The sequence below is a fragment of the Lepidothrix coronata genome, unplaced genomic scaffold (assembly GCF_001604755.1).
Source record: "Lepidothrix coronata isolate B3197 unplaced genomic scaffold, Lepidothrix_coronata-1.0 Scaffold8, whole genome shotgun sequence".
NCBI lineage: Eukaryota > Metazoa > Chordata > Aves > Passeriformes > Pipridae > Lepidothrix > Lepidothrix coronata.
Genome location: NW_016690188.1, coordinates 7,694,110 through 7,708,439, shown reverse-complemented (window position 1 = coordinate 7,708,439; position 14,330 = coordinate 7,694,110). Strand labels below are relative to the sequence as shown.

The 14,330-nt window shown below is 45.5% G+C and overlaps 2 protein-coding genes across 2 annotated transcripts in view; both read right to left on the bottom strand.

Annotated features, from left to right (window-relative positions):
* Window positions 1–7,550: 7,550 nt before the first annotated feature.
* LOC108509885 (homeobox protein vent1B-like) lies at window positions 7,551–8,648 on the bottom strand. Its single transcript, XM_017839495.1, has 3 exons — window positions 8,411–8,648; window positions 8,006–8,226; window positions 7,551–7,862 (listed from the first exon to the last, which is right to left on the bottom strand). Exons 1-3 carry the CDS (start codon window positions 8,646–8,648, stop codon window positions 7,551–7,553), a joined length of 771 nt encoding a protein of 256 aa, XP_017694984.1.
* Window positions 8,649–9,033: 385 nt separating this feature from the next.
* Window positions 9,034–14,330, bottom strand: part of KNDC1 (kinase non-catalytic C-lobe domain containing 1) — a 72,232-nt gene continuing 66,935 nt past the window's right edge. The window contains exon 31 of the transcript XR_001873015.1: window positions 9,034–9,045. The gene's annotated coding sequence lies outside the window, so the exon portion shown is untranslated. The remainder of the gene's footprint in view (window positions 9,046–14,330) is intronic.

Here is a 14,330-nt window from a genome sequence, read left to right as displayed (position 1 = left end):
ACCATGCCTGTAACTGGGTAAATGCACTGACAGAACCCCAGTTTCAATGGGGATTCCAAAATCCTCAGAGTTCCTGCTGGGATGCACAACCAAAAGGAGTGGGCACCATAAACCTGGGTCTAACAGGGCAGGAGCTTGTTTCTTTCTAAAACTTAGCAATAATCTAAGTTCCCACATCAAACCCCAACCAAACCAACTCCCTAGTTTATTATGAAAAATCATTTGGGAAAAAAAGTCATATTCGTGCCACGCATTTTCATTGTCTCAAGTGTTGCAGTAAGTCCATGGCCGCAGGAATGGACAATGCAGTTATCGACCCCTCCCGACCTCACAAAGGTGGCTTATCCCCACACTGGCCTCGGGGGAGGGATAAAACACAAGCACCAGAGCAATGCAAACACCTAACCAAGTCCACAGCCCAGGAGCTGGATTCCTCCTGGAGCTTTCCTTGCAACATCAGCTCCTAAGAGCAGGGATGGGGGAGGCTGTTCTTGCCCGGCACAGCCCCAACAGAGAGTTTGACTGGCTCTTTAAGGGGTGTTGGGCATAGCCACTAAAGGAGGTTCACTTAATGCTAGCACAAGACTGTCGTTTTGGCTGATACGCACAAGCCAGTGCAAACGTCCAAGTAGTTGAATATAGCTGGAGACCAAACTTCTACACTGGGTCAGAACCACGTACCTGTGAGTGCCACTGACCCAAACAAAACCACCATAACAGGGGAACATATAAACCCTAGACACATTTCAGTCAAGCAGGGATAGTCACTCACTGTTCCCTAAAAGAACGAAGTGCCTGCACATTAATTTTAATAACTTCAGGATCGAATAACTGTTCCTGAACTATTCCACCTGTGTATTGTCCCTCTTTTTCTGAAACAAATGCTCTATTATACTTACTTTCCATCTTATTTCAGACCAGCCGTTTCTAAATAACCCCATGTGTGGACAATTCCAAGCAGCAAAACTGCCACATATAAACACATTCACAGCAAGTTGTCCTTTGTAAACCATCGTGCATTATCTGCAGAGCCTGACTGCCTCATCAGAAGCAAGCTTAGAGGTAATACCTGAAAACCACTGAGACTCAGGAGCTTCTAAACTGAGCACACAGCTACCAGCAAGCAGCATGGCCCCCAGCGCTTCCACCAGGGCAGTCTTCCCCACCGTTTCTCCAGCAGAAGAAAGCTATGCCAAGCCAAGCAGTCTTGAGTCACCCATGCATTGCAGTCCCCTCACCTGGGCACACAGAGACATCCAGTGACTACCATCTAGGGAGAGACACTTCATCAGCTGCTAAAATTAAACCAGACATGAGATGACCATTCAGTTCTGTGCCCAAAGAGACCAACGTTGGCATTCATATATTATATATTATGCATCTTATAGAAGGAAACTATTTTTAACCCTGCAGACCTGCTGCCATTTCCTCTTCTCACTTGGCTGAAAACGCAGGAAAGCAGCTGACCTGTCCCACCTTTTGCTGAAAGTCAATGAAAACTGATTTTTCATTTTTATAGAACTGCTTATTTAGCAAGACATTTATACCCAACCCTAGAATCCCCCCCACTCCAGATGAAAGCAGCTGCATCTGTGGACCACAACACCTTCCATACTCTTTCCATCTGTTCCAGGGTTTTATGTGGCTATTGTAACTCCCATCAGCAAGAGGTGGCAGCTTGAGAAACTTGAAAACTTTAATGACCCTGGACCCTGGGTGGATAGAGGCCCTGCAGCTGCAGTTAAATCTTCCCCTTACTTTGCAGAAGTTTGGTGCTCATAGGAGACACAAATTTTCCTCAATTATTTTGTATTACTTGAAGTTTTTACAGCATTCAATTGGTGTGATATGTAACCATGATCAAAAATAAATCTAAGTTTTATGGGAAATTATGTCTTTTCACATGGAATTCTGTATACTCAGAACTTTGGAATACTGTATTATATTGCAAAATATACATTTTTTTCTTACTTGTTTTATATCCAGGACATAGTGCACACATTTCACCAAATCACATTTCAAAATATTTATTGTTCTGCATTTGTACCTAAGCCTTACAACCATAAGAGACATGTTTGCTGCTTCAAGAAATTGACTGATATCTTCTGCACTCTTGTAACTCAGTATGATACCCTGAAATTTAGGTGCAGTGACTAATGCCATGTTGTGATAATTACAGCTGAGGTCATCAGGACAGAGTGCTCTTTTCATGTGAGCTCTACAAGTCTTGTAAGGACAAATGGTAGATTTATCTCATTGGTATGCATGGGAATATTTCATCTGGGGCTTTGTGCACACACGGAATATAAACCCATGAGAACAGGCAGAGCTGCAGCAGCTCTACAGCACAAAGGTATTATGGTAGGGAAGGTCTAGCCTGTTGTCCAGGCTGCAGTGTCTCCTGCACCAGGTACTAGAAGTTCACCCTTTGCTGAAGTACTTGTATTGCCCAGGAATGCCTCTGGAGTGCCCAGGCCTTCAACAAACAGTGATATTGCATGAAAACTTAAGAAAAAAGTGGCCACATTTTGGCAAACAGAAGAGTAGTCCTTCTCAAGAAAAATAATTGCTAGCATAATTGGGTGAATCTTCTTTCCTTCTACCATAGCATTTATAATAGACTAGGAGCTGATGTACTAGGCCACCAGACCTGGGACCTTCTGGGCTGCAAACTTACTGACTCCATCGTAGGCAAATCTCATTTATCTTTCTGAAAAGCCTAGATTTTACCCATATCTTCTTGACAAAACTGGAGAAGTGGGGGTGATAGACGAAGCAGTAAGAACTGCAATGGCACACGCCCCACCCAGGGGAGAAAAAGCTCCCAACCAAACAAACTCAATCCTCCCCCCAAAATACGTTTAGCTGCGCGAATGGGCAGGAGAAGAGAGCTTGTGGAAGTGTGGCAGCCCTTCAGAAGTAAGTAAGCTTAATTACTGTAGGGAGCGAGGTTTTAAACATGGCTAAAAGTGCAGACAAAGTATTTTGCCCTGCTCCAGACGGGACCATAGGAAACCTATGCCCATAGCCAGCCGCAAGGCCCAGGCTGGGCTCCCGACCGGTGGGATAGCTGATGGCTGTTTGTACCCTCCACTGTTCTCCTTTGGAAATGCTAACTCGGTTATTCAGCTTCTCCTTTGATGTCCTGATAGGTGCTATTAGATAGTCAATTAGGCATCAACGAGATCGATTGTTTCGGAATAGATGCTTTTCTGTTTGAAGTACCTGTGAACGCTAACAGTGCCATCACCCCGCCGCTCCTTTGCCCACGGGAACAATGCGGGCTAACACACAATAAATGACAAATGCTACTGACTCACCCGGCAGCCTTTTCCCTCCCGGCTCACACGCTGCAAGCCCAGATACTCCTATTCAGGGACTGTGGGAGCAAATACTCACTTTGCATTAAAAAAAAAAATTATCGGGGAAATATTTCTGTGTTCTTTGCAGAACTAGTGGACAAAGAGCCCAGATAAGTGAAGTTAGCTCGAAACAAACTAGTACTTGAATTTCTATGCACGCCATTGCTACCTTGCCTGAGGACTTGTGACACCTCCACAGTTGTTCAGAATTTTACAGGCAGAATAACTAAGAGCTGAAATAAGAACTGAAGCACTTAACCTGCCTGAATACCAAAGAGACGGTAGGATTAGCTCCCTACTAAGTACTGTTACAGGGTAACACCAGGTCGAAGCCTAGGAGTTTAAGAGACAGCTATAAAGGAAAAGTAGTAAAGTCTATACAAGGAACACGTCGAGACCAAGAGGTCTCTCCTCTTTATTTCTCCCTCCGCTTCGGTGGGATTTATCAAGTTAATTGTCATCTAATTACGTATCAAAGAAAAAGATAATGGGCAGCAATTAGATGTAATGGCCTGACAGTGTGAGATCTCTCTCGATTAGCACACAACACCGAATAACTTCACCTGGTTTTTGAAGAGGTCCCTGCAGCGGCTCCACCGTGTCTGCGAGCTGCGGGGGGGGTGATATACCCCGATCCTATTCCCAGTCCCCTGATGGCTGCTCTAGCCAAATTGGGACGGGCGGTACCGCGCGCGGCTGCCGGCGGCTCCCCCACCCCGCGGTGCTAATTCAATCAGGTTGCTCCCCCTCCGCTCACGCACTGCAGGGGACAAAGGCTTTGAAGTTAGCGTGCTGGCGATTTCCCCCCCCTCCCATTCTCTTTTCCTCCCGGGGGAGCCCAGTTTCCAGGTTATACAGCCTCCTCCTCGAGAACCGTCGGGCCGGGAGTTCCGGCAGTTTCACCCCCAGAAGCATTAAGCTGCTCCTTAAACTGCTCCTCCCCAGCTAATCGACTCGGCCTTTTTGGTTTTTGTTGTTGTGAGTTCCACCCCCCTCCCCATTTGTAGCTGGCTTGCCCACACCGCTTGGTCCTGCCAGAGAGCATTCCGATGCTGGGGTTTATTGTGGTGTGACACAAACTGGGGGGCTGCTCCCCACTGTGCTGGTGGGGCGGCCCGGAGGTTGCTGCGGGGGCGTTCGGCGGGTGCGGTGCGGGAGGAGCCAGACTGTTCCGATCTCTTGCGAGGGGCTGCGAGAGAGCAGAGGGCCTGCGCTGACACCAGTGCCCCTTTATTGCTGCCAGGAATAAAACACAGCGGATGAGAAATTCAAACAAGCAGGAATAAAGCATGAAGTTTGACTTTCTTTCTCCTAGATAAAAGGAAAATCTTGCATTCATGTTATAGTGCGAGAATTGGACCACTTTAGCAAAAATTAAATAATTTCACATATAGTTTTCTAGAACACTGGAATGCAGTAGTTACCTTCTAGAGAAAGCTGACTTTTGCAGGTGGAAGAGGAATTATCATGCGGATATTCGGAGGAATCCGCTAGTACTAGGCACTCAGCCAAGTGAGCATCATCTTTTGAATTCATTTGAGCAATTGCCGGGAAAGGGAGCAATATTTGCAAGCTAGCGCTGCCAAAACACTGGCAAGGCATTTCAAGTGCTTGCTAAGTATACAGGTGGCCAAGAAGTCATTATGTTAAGTGACCATTAGCACTCTTTCCGAGACCGGCTTCTGCCACTCCAGCCGTTCTGCAGCTCGTACGCCCAGAGATAGGTCACCCCGTTAGTGCCACTAAGCAGCCCTCGCCCCTGGCACGGGACACGGGGAGCCGCATACACCCACCCCGCACGCAGAACCATCACCTCCGAGACTGCCCCGTGGTCGGTGCAGCTTGACCGCACAGCCCCGCCTGTCCCGGCGTGGACCCCACCATCCCCGTGGGCTTAAATCATGCAAGGATCGCAGCACTACGTGTTGCTCCGAGCAGCTCCCGTTGTCTCTTGTCTTGCTCTAAACTTTCGCACGGAGGGGAAACTGTTCCCCCGCTCGGTCGAGCCGAGCTCGGGGGCGAGTGGGTGCAGCCCGGGGCCGGCACCGCATCTCTGCCCCTTCGGACGGGCCAGACTGACCCGGGACTGCAGCGGTGCCGGGGGCCGGGAGGGCAGATCCGGGGGATGAGGGCCCAGACAGAGCTGCCCCAGAAGACGTCTTACTGGGAACACTTGGGGACTCGAAAAAGTGTGCTCCTGCCTCTCCCTCATTACCCTTAGGTTGGGGAGACGGCGACACCCCCTCCTCCCCCGCACGAACCCTGTCCCCTCGGAAACAGTTCCCCTCCGCAGGTGGGAGCACTTTGTTCTCCCCCTCTCCTCCTGAGTCCTTTCATCTGTCTCTCACTTTCCCCAGGCCCAGCTGAGGTGCTGCCCGTTCCCACTTCCCTTTCACCCTCTCCCCATTTGGTCCGGGGTTGGGGTGCTCCCGCAACGCTGCTGCAGGTAGTCCCGGTTCCAGTCGGTCCCTTCAGAGCTCCCTCCCTTCGTCCCCCAGACCGCCGCTCTCGCCTCTGAGAGCAGGAGGGACTATTACTGTTCCTTTTGTACGGGGTGAGCGGAGCATTTGGAGTAGAGACGGGGTTCTCCACTGTGGCCGTACAAGATTATAAAGAGAACCCCTAACCCTTCAATTATCCTCTTGAAAACGGAATAGCCACATCGACTCTCACGCTTAACACTTTTTTAAAAGTAAATTATATATTTATTGGCCTTGACTATTTTGGTATTTTAAACGTCATTGCTTTAGAGCAAGAGGAAAATATTCACCATTTCAGAGCTTTCTGGAGACATTCCAGTTTCCTAATGACATTTGAAGGAGTCTGAGAGATTTCTTCGAATAAATAAGAGTTTAGTAATACCTGACTTCGAGAAATAAGCCTCCATTGAATGGGAATTTTAATCAATTGCAAACAAATAGTAGTATCTCAAAAGGCTAGAAAAATACAGCACGGATTACAAAATAATTAATGAGACTTCCAAATGTGTCAGCAAAACCCGCTGCCCGCAGCGGGTTGCTTTTTACTAGACAAATGTACTCAAGCGGCAGATTGGCCCCTGTACGCAAAAGAAAAGAGGCGTTTTCAAGGATACTGACAGAGAACCTTCAGAGACCATTCATTACAGAAACCCAGATTACAAATGTGCTGGAAATCTTTCAATAATCCCTGAAATCACCTCTAATGTGGAAATATTTATTGCTCTTTTCATGTTAGTTGACAATTGACTTTGAAAGATTTATGTCAACTTGCATGAGTCAAGGATCACTTACTTCTCAGAGCCCTTTCTCTGGCCTGAAATCGGGCCATTTTGACCATAAGTTTACTAGAACATTATTCAAATTTTAAAAGTGCACAGCAGAGTGGGAAGGAATTTTACTGCCACTTACAGAAAAACAGCACTGGAATGCTAAATTTCTTTTGATCATCACTCTCATACCCCATTACCTGCATGTGAGATGATGAGATACTATTTTGTAGATTAGAAATTTCAAGATCCTTTCCATGATCTGTTTAGGCAAGATGTTCTTACTAATCTACTGAAGCTGCACGTGAAAGCATGAAGATATATTATCATACTTATTTAGAAAGCAACTTTTTACATCTCAAGATACTACAAATATGTTTTTTAAGGATCTCCAACAAAAACATCTGTTCCACTACTATAGCAAGCCCAATATTAAGTAACAGGTGTATCCACATATTTGGTTAAAGGCACAGTCCCATGGCAGAAAATCCCATCTAGGAAGTAGCTGAAGGGGTTGGATACCTGTTTTAGAAGGCAGGGGGAAATTCACACTTTTTTGCACTCATGCTCAGTAAATTGCAGAGGGGCAAAACAAATCTAGAAAATGAGAAGTCTATGCTTCCTTTAATGAAGAGGAGCTTTCTTTTGGGGCAGAATGAACAGCTCTACAATCCCTGTGGAAGGAATTCACATGAAAGCTGGAAAAAAATAGGTTTATTAAAGGATTCCATTTATATTAGTGTTTGTCCCACTCTGTTTCTATTTTATAGTTGCCTATAAATGCAGAGGCCTGAAGTCCATAGTCCAGGTTGTCCAGCATGTCTTTGTTAAATGTTTTGTTCAGTGCTGCATCATAACTCTGCCAGGCAGTTACAGACAAGGGCAGCCCAAATATCTATCAGTAGTGCAAATCCTCTTTAGTCATAGTCCATATCAGAGGGTCAGACACCCAGCAAGAAAGCTCTGGGATCCCTGTACCCCACAAAGCAGGGTGCCGCCCAAAAGCCTACTGGCTGTGTTCTGCAGGCGCTGCTGAGGTCCAGGGCGGGTGCCGGTAGAGCCGCCAAGGTGAAACCCTCAGAGGTTGCCCCTTGCCGGGGCAGAGGTGGTGGTCGGGCCACGTATGCGAGAGGTAAGGGCACCACACCGCCCTGAGGTCCGTAAGGGAGAGGGGGGCTGCAGAAAGGCTCCGTCCTCAACTCCTGCAGCTGCCGCTTGAGCTTCATCCGGCGGTTCTGAAACCAAGTCTTGATCTGGAGGAAAAGCAAGGGGGGGGGGGAGGAAAAAAAGGTGAGGTGACAACGGCACGCAGCTTGTTCTTTATCTTGTTATTTATCAGAACTACGCTGTCGTTATTCACTAAGCCCACGGCACAGCCAGTGCCCCCCGCGCTCACCTGCACCTCGGAGAGGCGCATCCTGCCGGCCAGCTGCCGGCGCTCGGCGGCTCCCAGGTACTGCTGCCGCTGGAAGGAGCTCTCCAGGGTGCTGATCTGCTCGGCGCTGAACGCCGTGCGCAGCCGCCGCCCGCCGCGGCCGCCGGGCTCCTCGGGGCCCGAGCACTCGGGACCCTCCTCAGGCACGGGCTGCCCCGCTCCAGACGGCCGCCCGTCTGCTCCTGAGGACAGGGGGGAAGGAGGAAAGGGTCAGCCACGCCCGGGAACCGCGTAGGGAATCGCCCGACTCCTTTGCCACAGCGAAGTGGTGCCTTCCCGGGGCCCCGGGGGGGTCCAGTCCCGCCCGCCCTCCTCTCCCGGCGCGGGAGCTCCAGGACGCCCCGACGGCCGCGGACACGCGGTTACCTGCAGCGGGAGTGGCCGCCACGCGCTCCCTGCTCCTGCCGCTTCTCCCGGCCCGCGGCCCGGCAGACTGCTCCCGGCTCCGCTCGCTCGAGCCGGGGCTGGAGCCAGAGCCAGGACTGGAGCCAGAGCCGGGCCGGTGGCCCGCGGAGGATGCTCGATGCGGAGAGCCCTCGGTGGGGCTCTTGAGAGTCTGGCTGCTCTGGGACAACCATTCGACGGAGAAAGGGGCCTTGGTCATCCTGCCTTGTTTCAGAGATGCCGGGAAGGAGGGTGTCGGAGAGCGCGCCCCTACTTTATACCTCAACTCCCGGAGGAAAACGTTGTTTGTGTAAATACACATCAAAGGGCCAGATAAGTATCATCTAATTGCGATCAGTCCTCTCCCCCAACAAAAGATATCGTTCACACATTGCCTCAGCTCGCGGAGGCTCGGCTCCGCTGTGTCTGCCCCTGAGGAGTTCACTCCACCATCAGTGATTTACAGCTCTTGTTACATCCTATCCCCATGCAAATGGCATTTATGGAGCTGAGCGGCCTCAAACGGCGCTGGGGAATGTACCCCCGGGGGAGCGCAAGGGGACCAGCGTCCCCGGCCACTGGCCGGAGAGTGGACGCTGCTGCTGCTTCCGATCTACCTTCCCCTGGGATTCGCTTTTTCGTTCCTTTTCAAGCACCAGATTCTCGGTTTAAAGGGCTCTTCTCAAGCCTGCTCCTCTCCAGGCCGAACACTGGGTTACCGAGACAGCCTGAGGCAGGCAATTGGAGAAACTCACTGCATTCTCCGGGACTGCAGCATCAGGTTATAAGAACAGGCACAGGCTGAGGGAGTTAGAGGAGAAGGTTGTGAAACAGAAAAAGATAAATGTCAAGGTCATTGGGTTCTATGAATAGACAAGCTTCCGGTGGATTATATAGAAGTATGGTTTCTGGACTAAAGATCAGAAAATGACAATTATTGCCTTAGAATTAACATTCTGCTGAGGTTACAGAATTCCTATCTTTCCTCCAAGATCTCTTTCAGCTATGCAGGTCACACAGGTATCTCTGCTCTCTTACTCTCCCTGTGTTTTCTCATATTACCTACACGTGTCTTTCAGAAGTGTCCCCGTTCATCTCTGTTTTTTGTGTGCGAGAGAAACACTTGGCTGCTGCGGTAATGCCTCTATAGTATATTGGCAAAAGGTTCCTGGTGCTTTTGGGGCAGTTTTTTACTGCAGGGTAACCACGAATTCTCTCTCCTTTTCACCCTCCCCTCCCATACAAGAACTGGTGTGGAACTTCCATACCATTGATAATTCCTATCATGTCGCTGCTTGATATCACTCTGCCTCCAGAAACCATAACTGATTTGTCTGTCCTTGTTCTTGCCTCTACCACCTGCACACAAACCCAGCGCTCTGTTGTCCCTTTACCCTGGGACTGGCCCTGTTATTCTGCCACTCCTGCTGCATTTCTCATCGGTAACAGTTACTGTAACCATGCTTCTAGATATTTCTTAGACTGACAGACAGAGGTTTGGAGACTGAAACCATCATACCTGATATATGTCTAAATCTTCCAATTTATTCAGTTTTAATCTTATAAGAGATATATTTTTCCTTATATTAATCCAGTAAAAAGTTTTATTCAAACCTCTTTGTCTATCTTTTCCTAAAACAAACATTTCAACCTCTTGTCCACTCCAGATGTAGTAGCTACATCCATTCATCGTGAAATCCTACAGGTTTTTGTTTACCAGAAAATTGTTTCATTGAATCATATTCAAGTTTGACTTCTGAACACGTTTTAAGCTCTGTCTTTCCTTGGCTGTTCATCCTCATGGCATACTCTGAGTCCTGCTCTGCTCTACCAGTGATGACACTGTTCAAGAGTTTGTCTCTAACCAAATAAAAATATAAACACGATTGTCACCTTTATTTAAAGGTGTCTAATAACCAATTTAGAACCACAACCATGCATGACCAGAGCCCTCCCAGAACCCTTTGTTTCTGGCCTGTGTAGGTAGGGATCAACATTGCACCATGCACTGCAGCAGCAGCCTGAGCCCACTAAACAAGCTTCCTGCAGGAAACTGAGGCAACTGGTATAAACATGTCTAAATAAACATTCAAGCCTTAATATCTCCCATACATGTTATCTGCTTAAAGAAGTCCACAAACATCTCTACCATGGACAAAGCCCTGCAGGATATATATATGTATATATATATTTGTGGTTTTTTTCACCATATGAAGGTGTTTGATATCTAATTACTTGAAATCTCATCCATATATCCTTCCCAAGCAATTTTTTATTAACAATGAAAAGTTTAGAATGTTTACTTGACCAAATTGTTCAAGATTGCTTTTAAATTTCCTCTATTTTATAATACCTCCCCCCACACCCATCTTCCCCCTCCCCACCTCAAATATTCCAAGCACGGGTTATTTCTTAACTATTATTTTCATTAGGTAAATGTGAAGACTACCCCCACCACAAACCTGAGCAAATGTTTTAAAATACCAGAACTTCTGAGCATTAGACAATTCTGTTGGCAACATATTTCATAGAGCAGACCAAGCAGGCGTGCGATGGAGAGGAGACATACAGGAATCTGCTCTGTTTACTCAATTACTAAATGACAAGTCCCTTGAGTCAGCTGTACTTAACACGTGGCCTGGCAGCAACCTCTCCAGTCAGTATTGGGAATACCAGTGCCACTGCCTGCTTGCAGAATCCTGGCAAGTCTTCCCAGCAGTCAGGCAAAATGCCATTATCAAGGACTAAACTCTCATGAATGTCAGAAAAAGGAAGTGTAACTTTTCTGCAAGCTTCCTGCTCAATATAAATCTTTCTGATTACTTTAACAGCATTCTGCATCACAGATGGGGCAAAATCCTGTCCTAATGAGATCAATACCTCCCATGTGCCTAGAATTATTTCCATTCTTAGTACCTACAGAATATTATACATAACTATAAATAATATACTTACATGCTACTTACATTCTTATGTATGTTATATATCTCTAAACAAATATTTTTTTTAAGTATGAAAGAGTCTATCTCCATTATGTCAACAAAGAAGGACACTTGGAAAGCTGTTGTATAGGACAAAAAGAATACATGACCTATGATGGAGCTATAAAAAAGAGAAAATCTTGAGTTTTAGCATCCACTGATACATCTGCCTTTACAGATTTTAAAACATTTTTATCATCTGAGTTGCAAATTATGTCTTTATACACTGCTGGTTTATTAATTGCATTGTATTGAAGCAAATGGCACTGCAGAAAGATGGTGTCATATGTTGAGCTCCCAGAGCCACAAACTGATCACATTGTGACAAGGTTCAACCAAATCTCATTTCCATTACACATAAAATGTACAAATATCCTGGATAGATGGCAGATGACTTCTGAATGAAATGACTGCTACAACATTTAACAGATGTTAGTTTAATTTTATCTGAAATTCTTAAGCTGTTTCTATTTCTTCTTTCTGTTTCTATTATTCATTAGATGCTTGTTTGAAAACCTTCTGCTAAACTGTGATTCAGAAATACCATGTTTAAAATCAAGTGACATTACCAATGAGATGAAAACCTGCTCACACTAATGAAATTTGTCAGAGTAGAGATCAGGAACAGATAGTGGCTTTTACTCTGCAACTATAGGGAGGCAGAGACAAAGAGCTCAGACATACCAACATGATTGCCACTAGCAGGAGTCTGAAGATCCATTTACCGTAGTAGATAATGGCAATACTTTATGCAGATGTTTGCAGAATACACAGATGCTCTCTTTGTGGAGTCAGCACCTTTCCGTTCAGCTTTGAAGAAATGTGTACACACGACGCTTGTTTTGTGCTGAGGAGGTTCTGCAGAACTACCTACTACTGCTTGGATGCCGACTAGGTAGTTGATAATAGAAATATTTTGGGATAACAGCTTGGCCTTTGAGAATTAATTGCTGCTCCACATCTTCCAGCCCAAAGCTCGGCTCTGCCCTAGTAAGCCAGTTCAGAGCCCTGCAGAGGGGCAGGATTGTGCTGAGATATTCCTTCTCTACTGAAGCTATGAGGAAACTGAAGAGAGAGTAGTCAAGGGTTGCCAAGTACCTTAAGTTCCCCACAGATACTGGAGGAAACTGCTACCACTTGGCTTTGCTGCAGTGGGGGTACACAAGATCAAAGGAAGGGACTGTCATTTTGTACCAGCAGATGACCCTTTACCGTAACAGTGGAGGGTCCTGGGAGACCAGAGTAGAGTGAATCTGTGGTCCTCTGGAGCAGCTAGATAGTGAAGCAACTCAAAGATTAAAAAAAGGCAGTTTATGTCACACAGGAAGATGTGTGTTCACCTGTGGACATGCAGATTTCCTGGGAAGGCCTGCCGGGGAAGCAAGGGCTGCTGGCATCTACTGTACAATAGTCTTTGCCTTGATGTGTTTATCCAACCATTCCATTGCTGAGTAATCACTATTTAGGACTTAAAAGCATTAAAAACAATGGTTAGAGGCCATTTGTATTATCAACTATTATAATCTTTCTTGTTTGACAAGAATAGCAACTATTTTTCCATGAGGAATTTAAAGACCATATGCACAGAAATACCACGAGGGCCTGAAATAAACATAGTGACAATGCATAGATGAAAATTAAATGTTTCATCATGTTCAGAATTGATCTATATCAACACAGCACTCAAAATGCCAAGAGTTCCCATGGCTCCTTAACACAAGGCTGCCACCAGCAGCTAAGCAGAATCAGTGAAATGTTTTAAAAAGATATACATTCTGTAGAGATGCTGCAAATATTAATAAAACACTTAAGCATATGATGCTTTTAATGGTTCCTTACCCATATTTAAACTTATCAAAAAATTAAAATTCAATATGAATCAGGACTACATTTAAAACATGTACGGCTGTTGGTAGAGAAGCAAGCTTCAGCACCAGATTTATTTATTTATTTATTATTCATTTATTATTAGACAAACTGTTATAGTTTCAGGAATGTAAATCCTTCTTCAGCACTCATTGCTATCATATTGCCATTGAGAGAGATCTCTGTGGACACTGCTCAAACAAAACTACTCAGAAGTCTGTAGTTGGTTTAATTCTGTCTAGAGTAGTAATTAGACTTTAAAAACTATTATTTGAAAGGAAGCAGCATGAAAACGGGCTTTAGAAATGGTTTTATTTTCCAAAGTAGATAGGTATTAATTGTTAGATGCATAAATATGCTTTAGGATCTGGGTTGTTTTAAAAAATATGAATTATCTAGAGATTTGAGATGCATTTACAAGGAATAATGTGCATATGCAAATTCACATAAATCCCACTGGTTTGAGTAACTGTTCAGAACATTCAAACTAACAATCTGATTAAGATCACAAAATGTCACACTTAGACACCTTGAAATCTTTTCAAAACCTAACAGGCTAATTTCACATTTTACATCAAGGCCTTTTTCTTTGTCAGTCTGCTGAAGGATATTTTTTTTCATGATGGTTACTTCTAAAGTTACATTTAACAACATAGAAAAGTAAGAGTGCATTAAATCAGAAATTTTCCATTACATTCATGTTTCCCACAAATACTTTCTAAAGAAATTTAGCAATACTGACCAAAGCATTTATCATTCTTGAAAGTAATTTTTCACTTCCAGCTATTAAAGAATGAATCATTTTCCCCCTTGATTTTAGAATTAGCATTTGAGCATGATGAGTCAGTCAGCAGGAGAATGAGCTATCACAGCAGGCAGCCTTGGGTCATCTATCACCCTTTGTGCCCATCCCGGTTTATGCCATACAATGCAGCTTTGAAATGCATTGGTCCCAGCAGTGAAAATGTTTTACTGACTCTTCCTTCCCTTAACTTACACCTAATATAAATCAGTTCTTTGTACTGCTCCAAAACCAGTCTGTTCAAATTAAACGG

Excerpts from the sequence above, each read along its gene's own strand:
- LOC108509885 (XM_017839495.1), bottom strand. The coding sequence starts at position 8,648 with ATGACCAAGGCCCCTTTCTCCGTCGAATGGTTGTCCCAGAGCAGCCAG. Across the intron at positions 8,227-8,410 it reads GGCGGCCACTCCCGCTGCAG|GAGCAGACGGGCGGCCGTCT; the intron begins GTAACCGCGTGT and ends CCCTGTCCTCAG. Across the intron at positions 7,863-8,005 it reads TGCGCCTCTCCGAGGTGCAG|ATCAAGACTTGGTTTCAGAA; the intron begins GTGAGCGCGGGG and ends CTTTTCCTCCAG.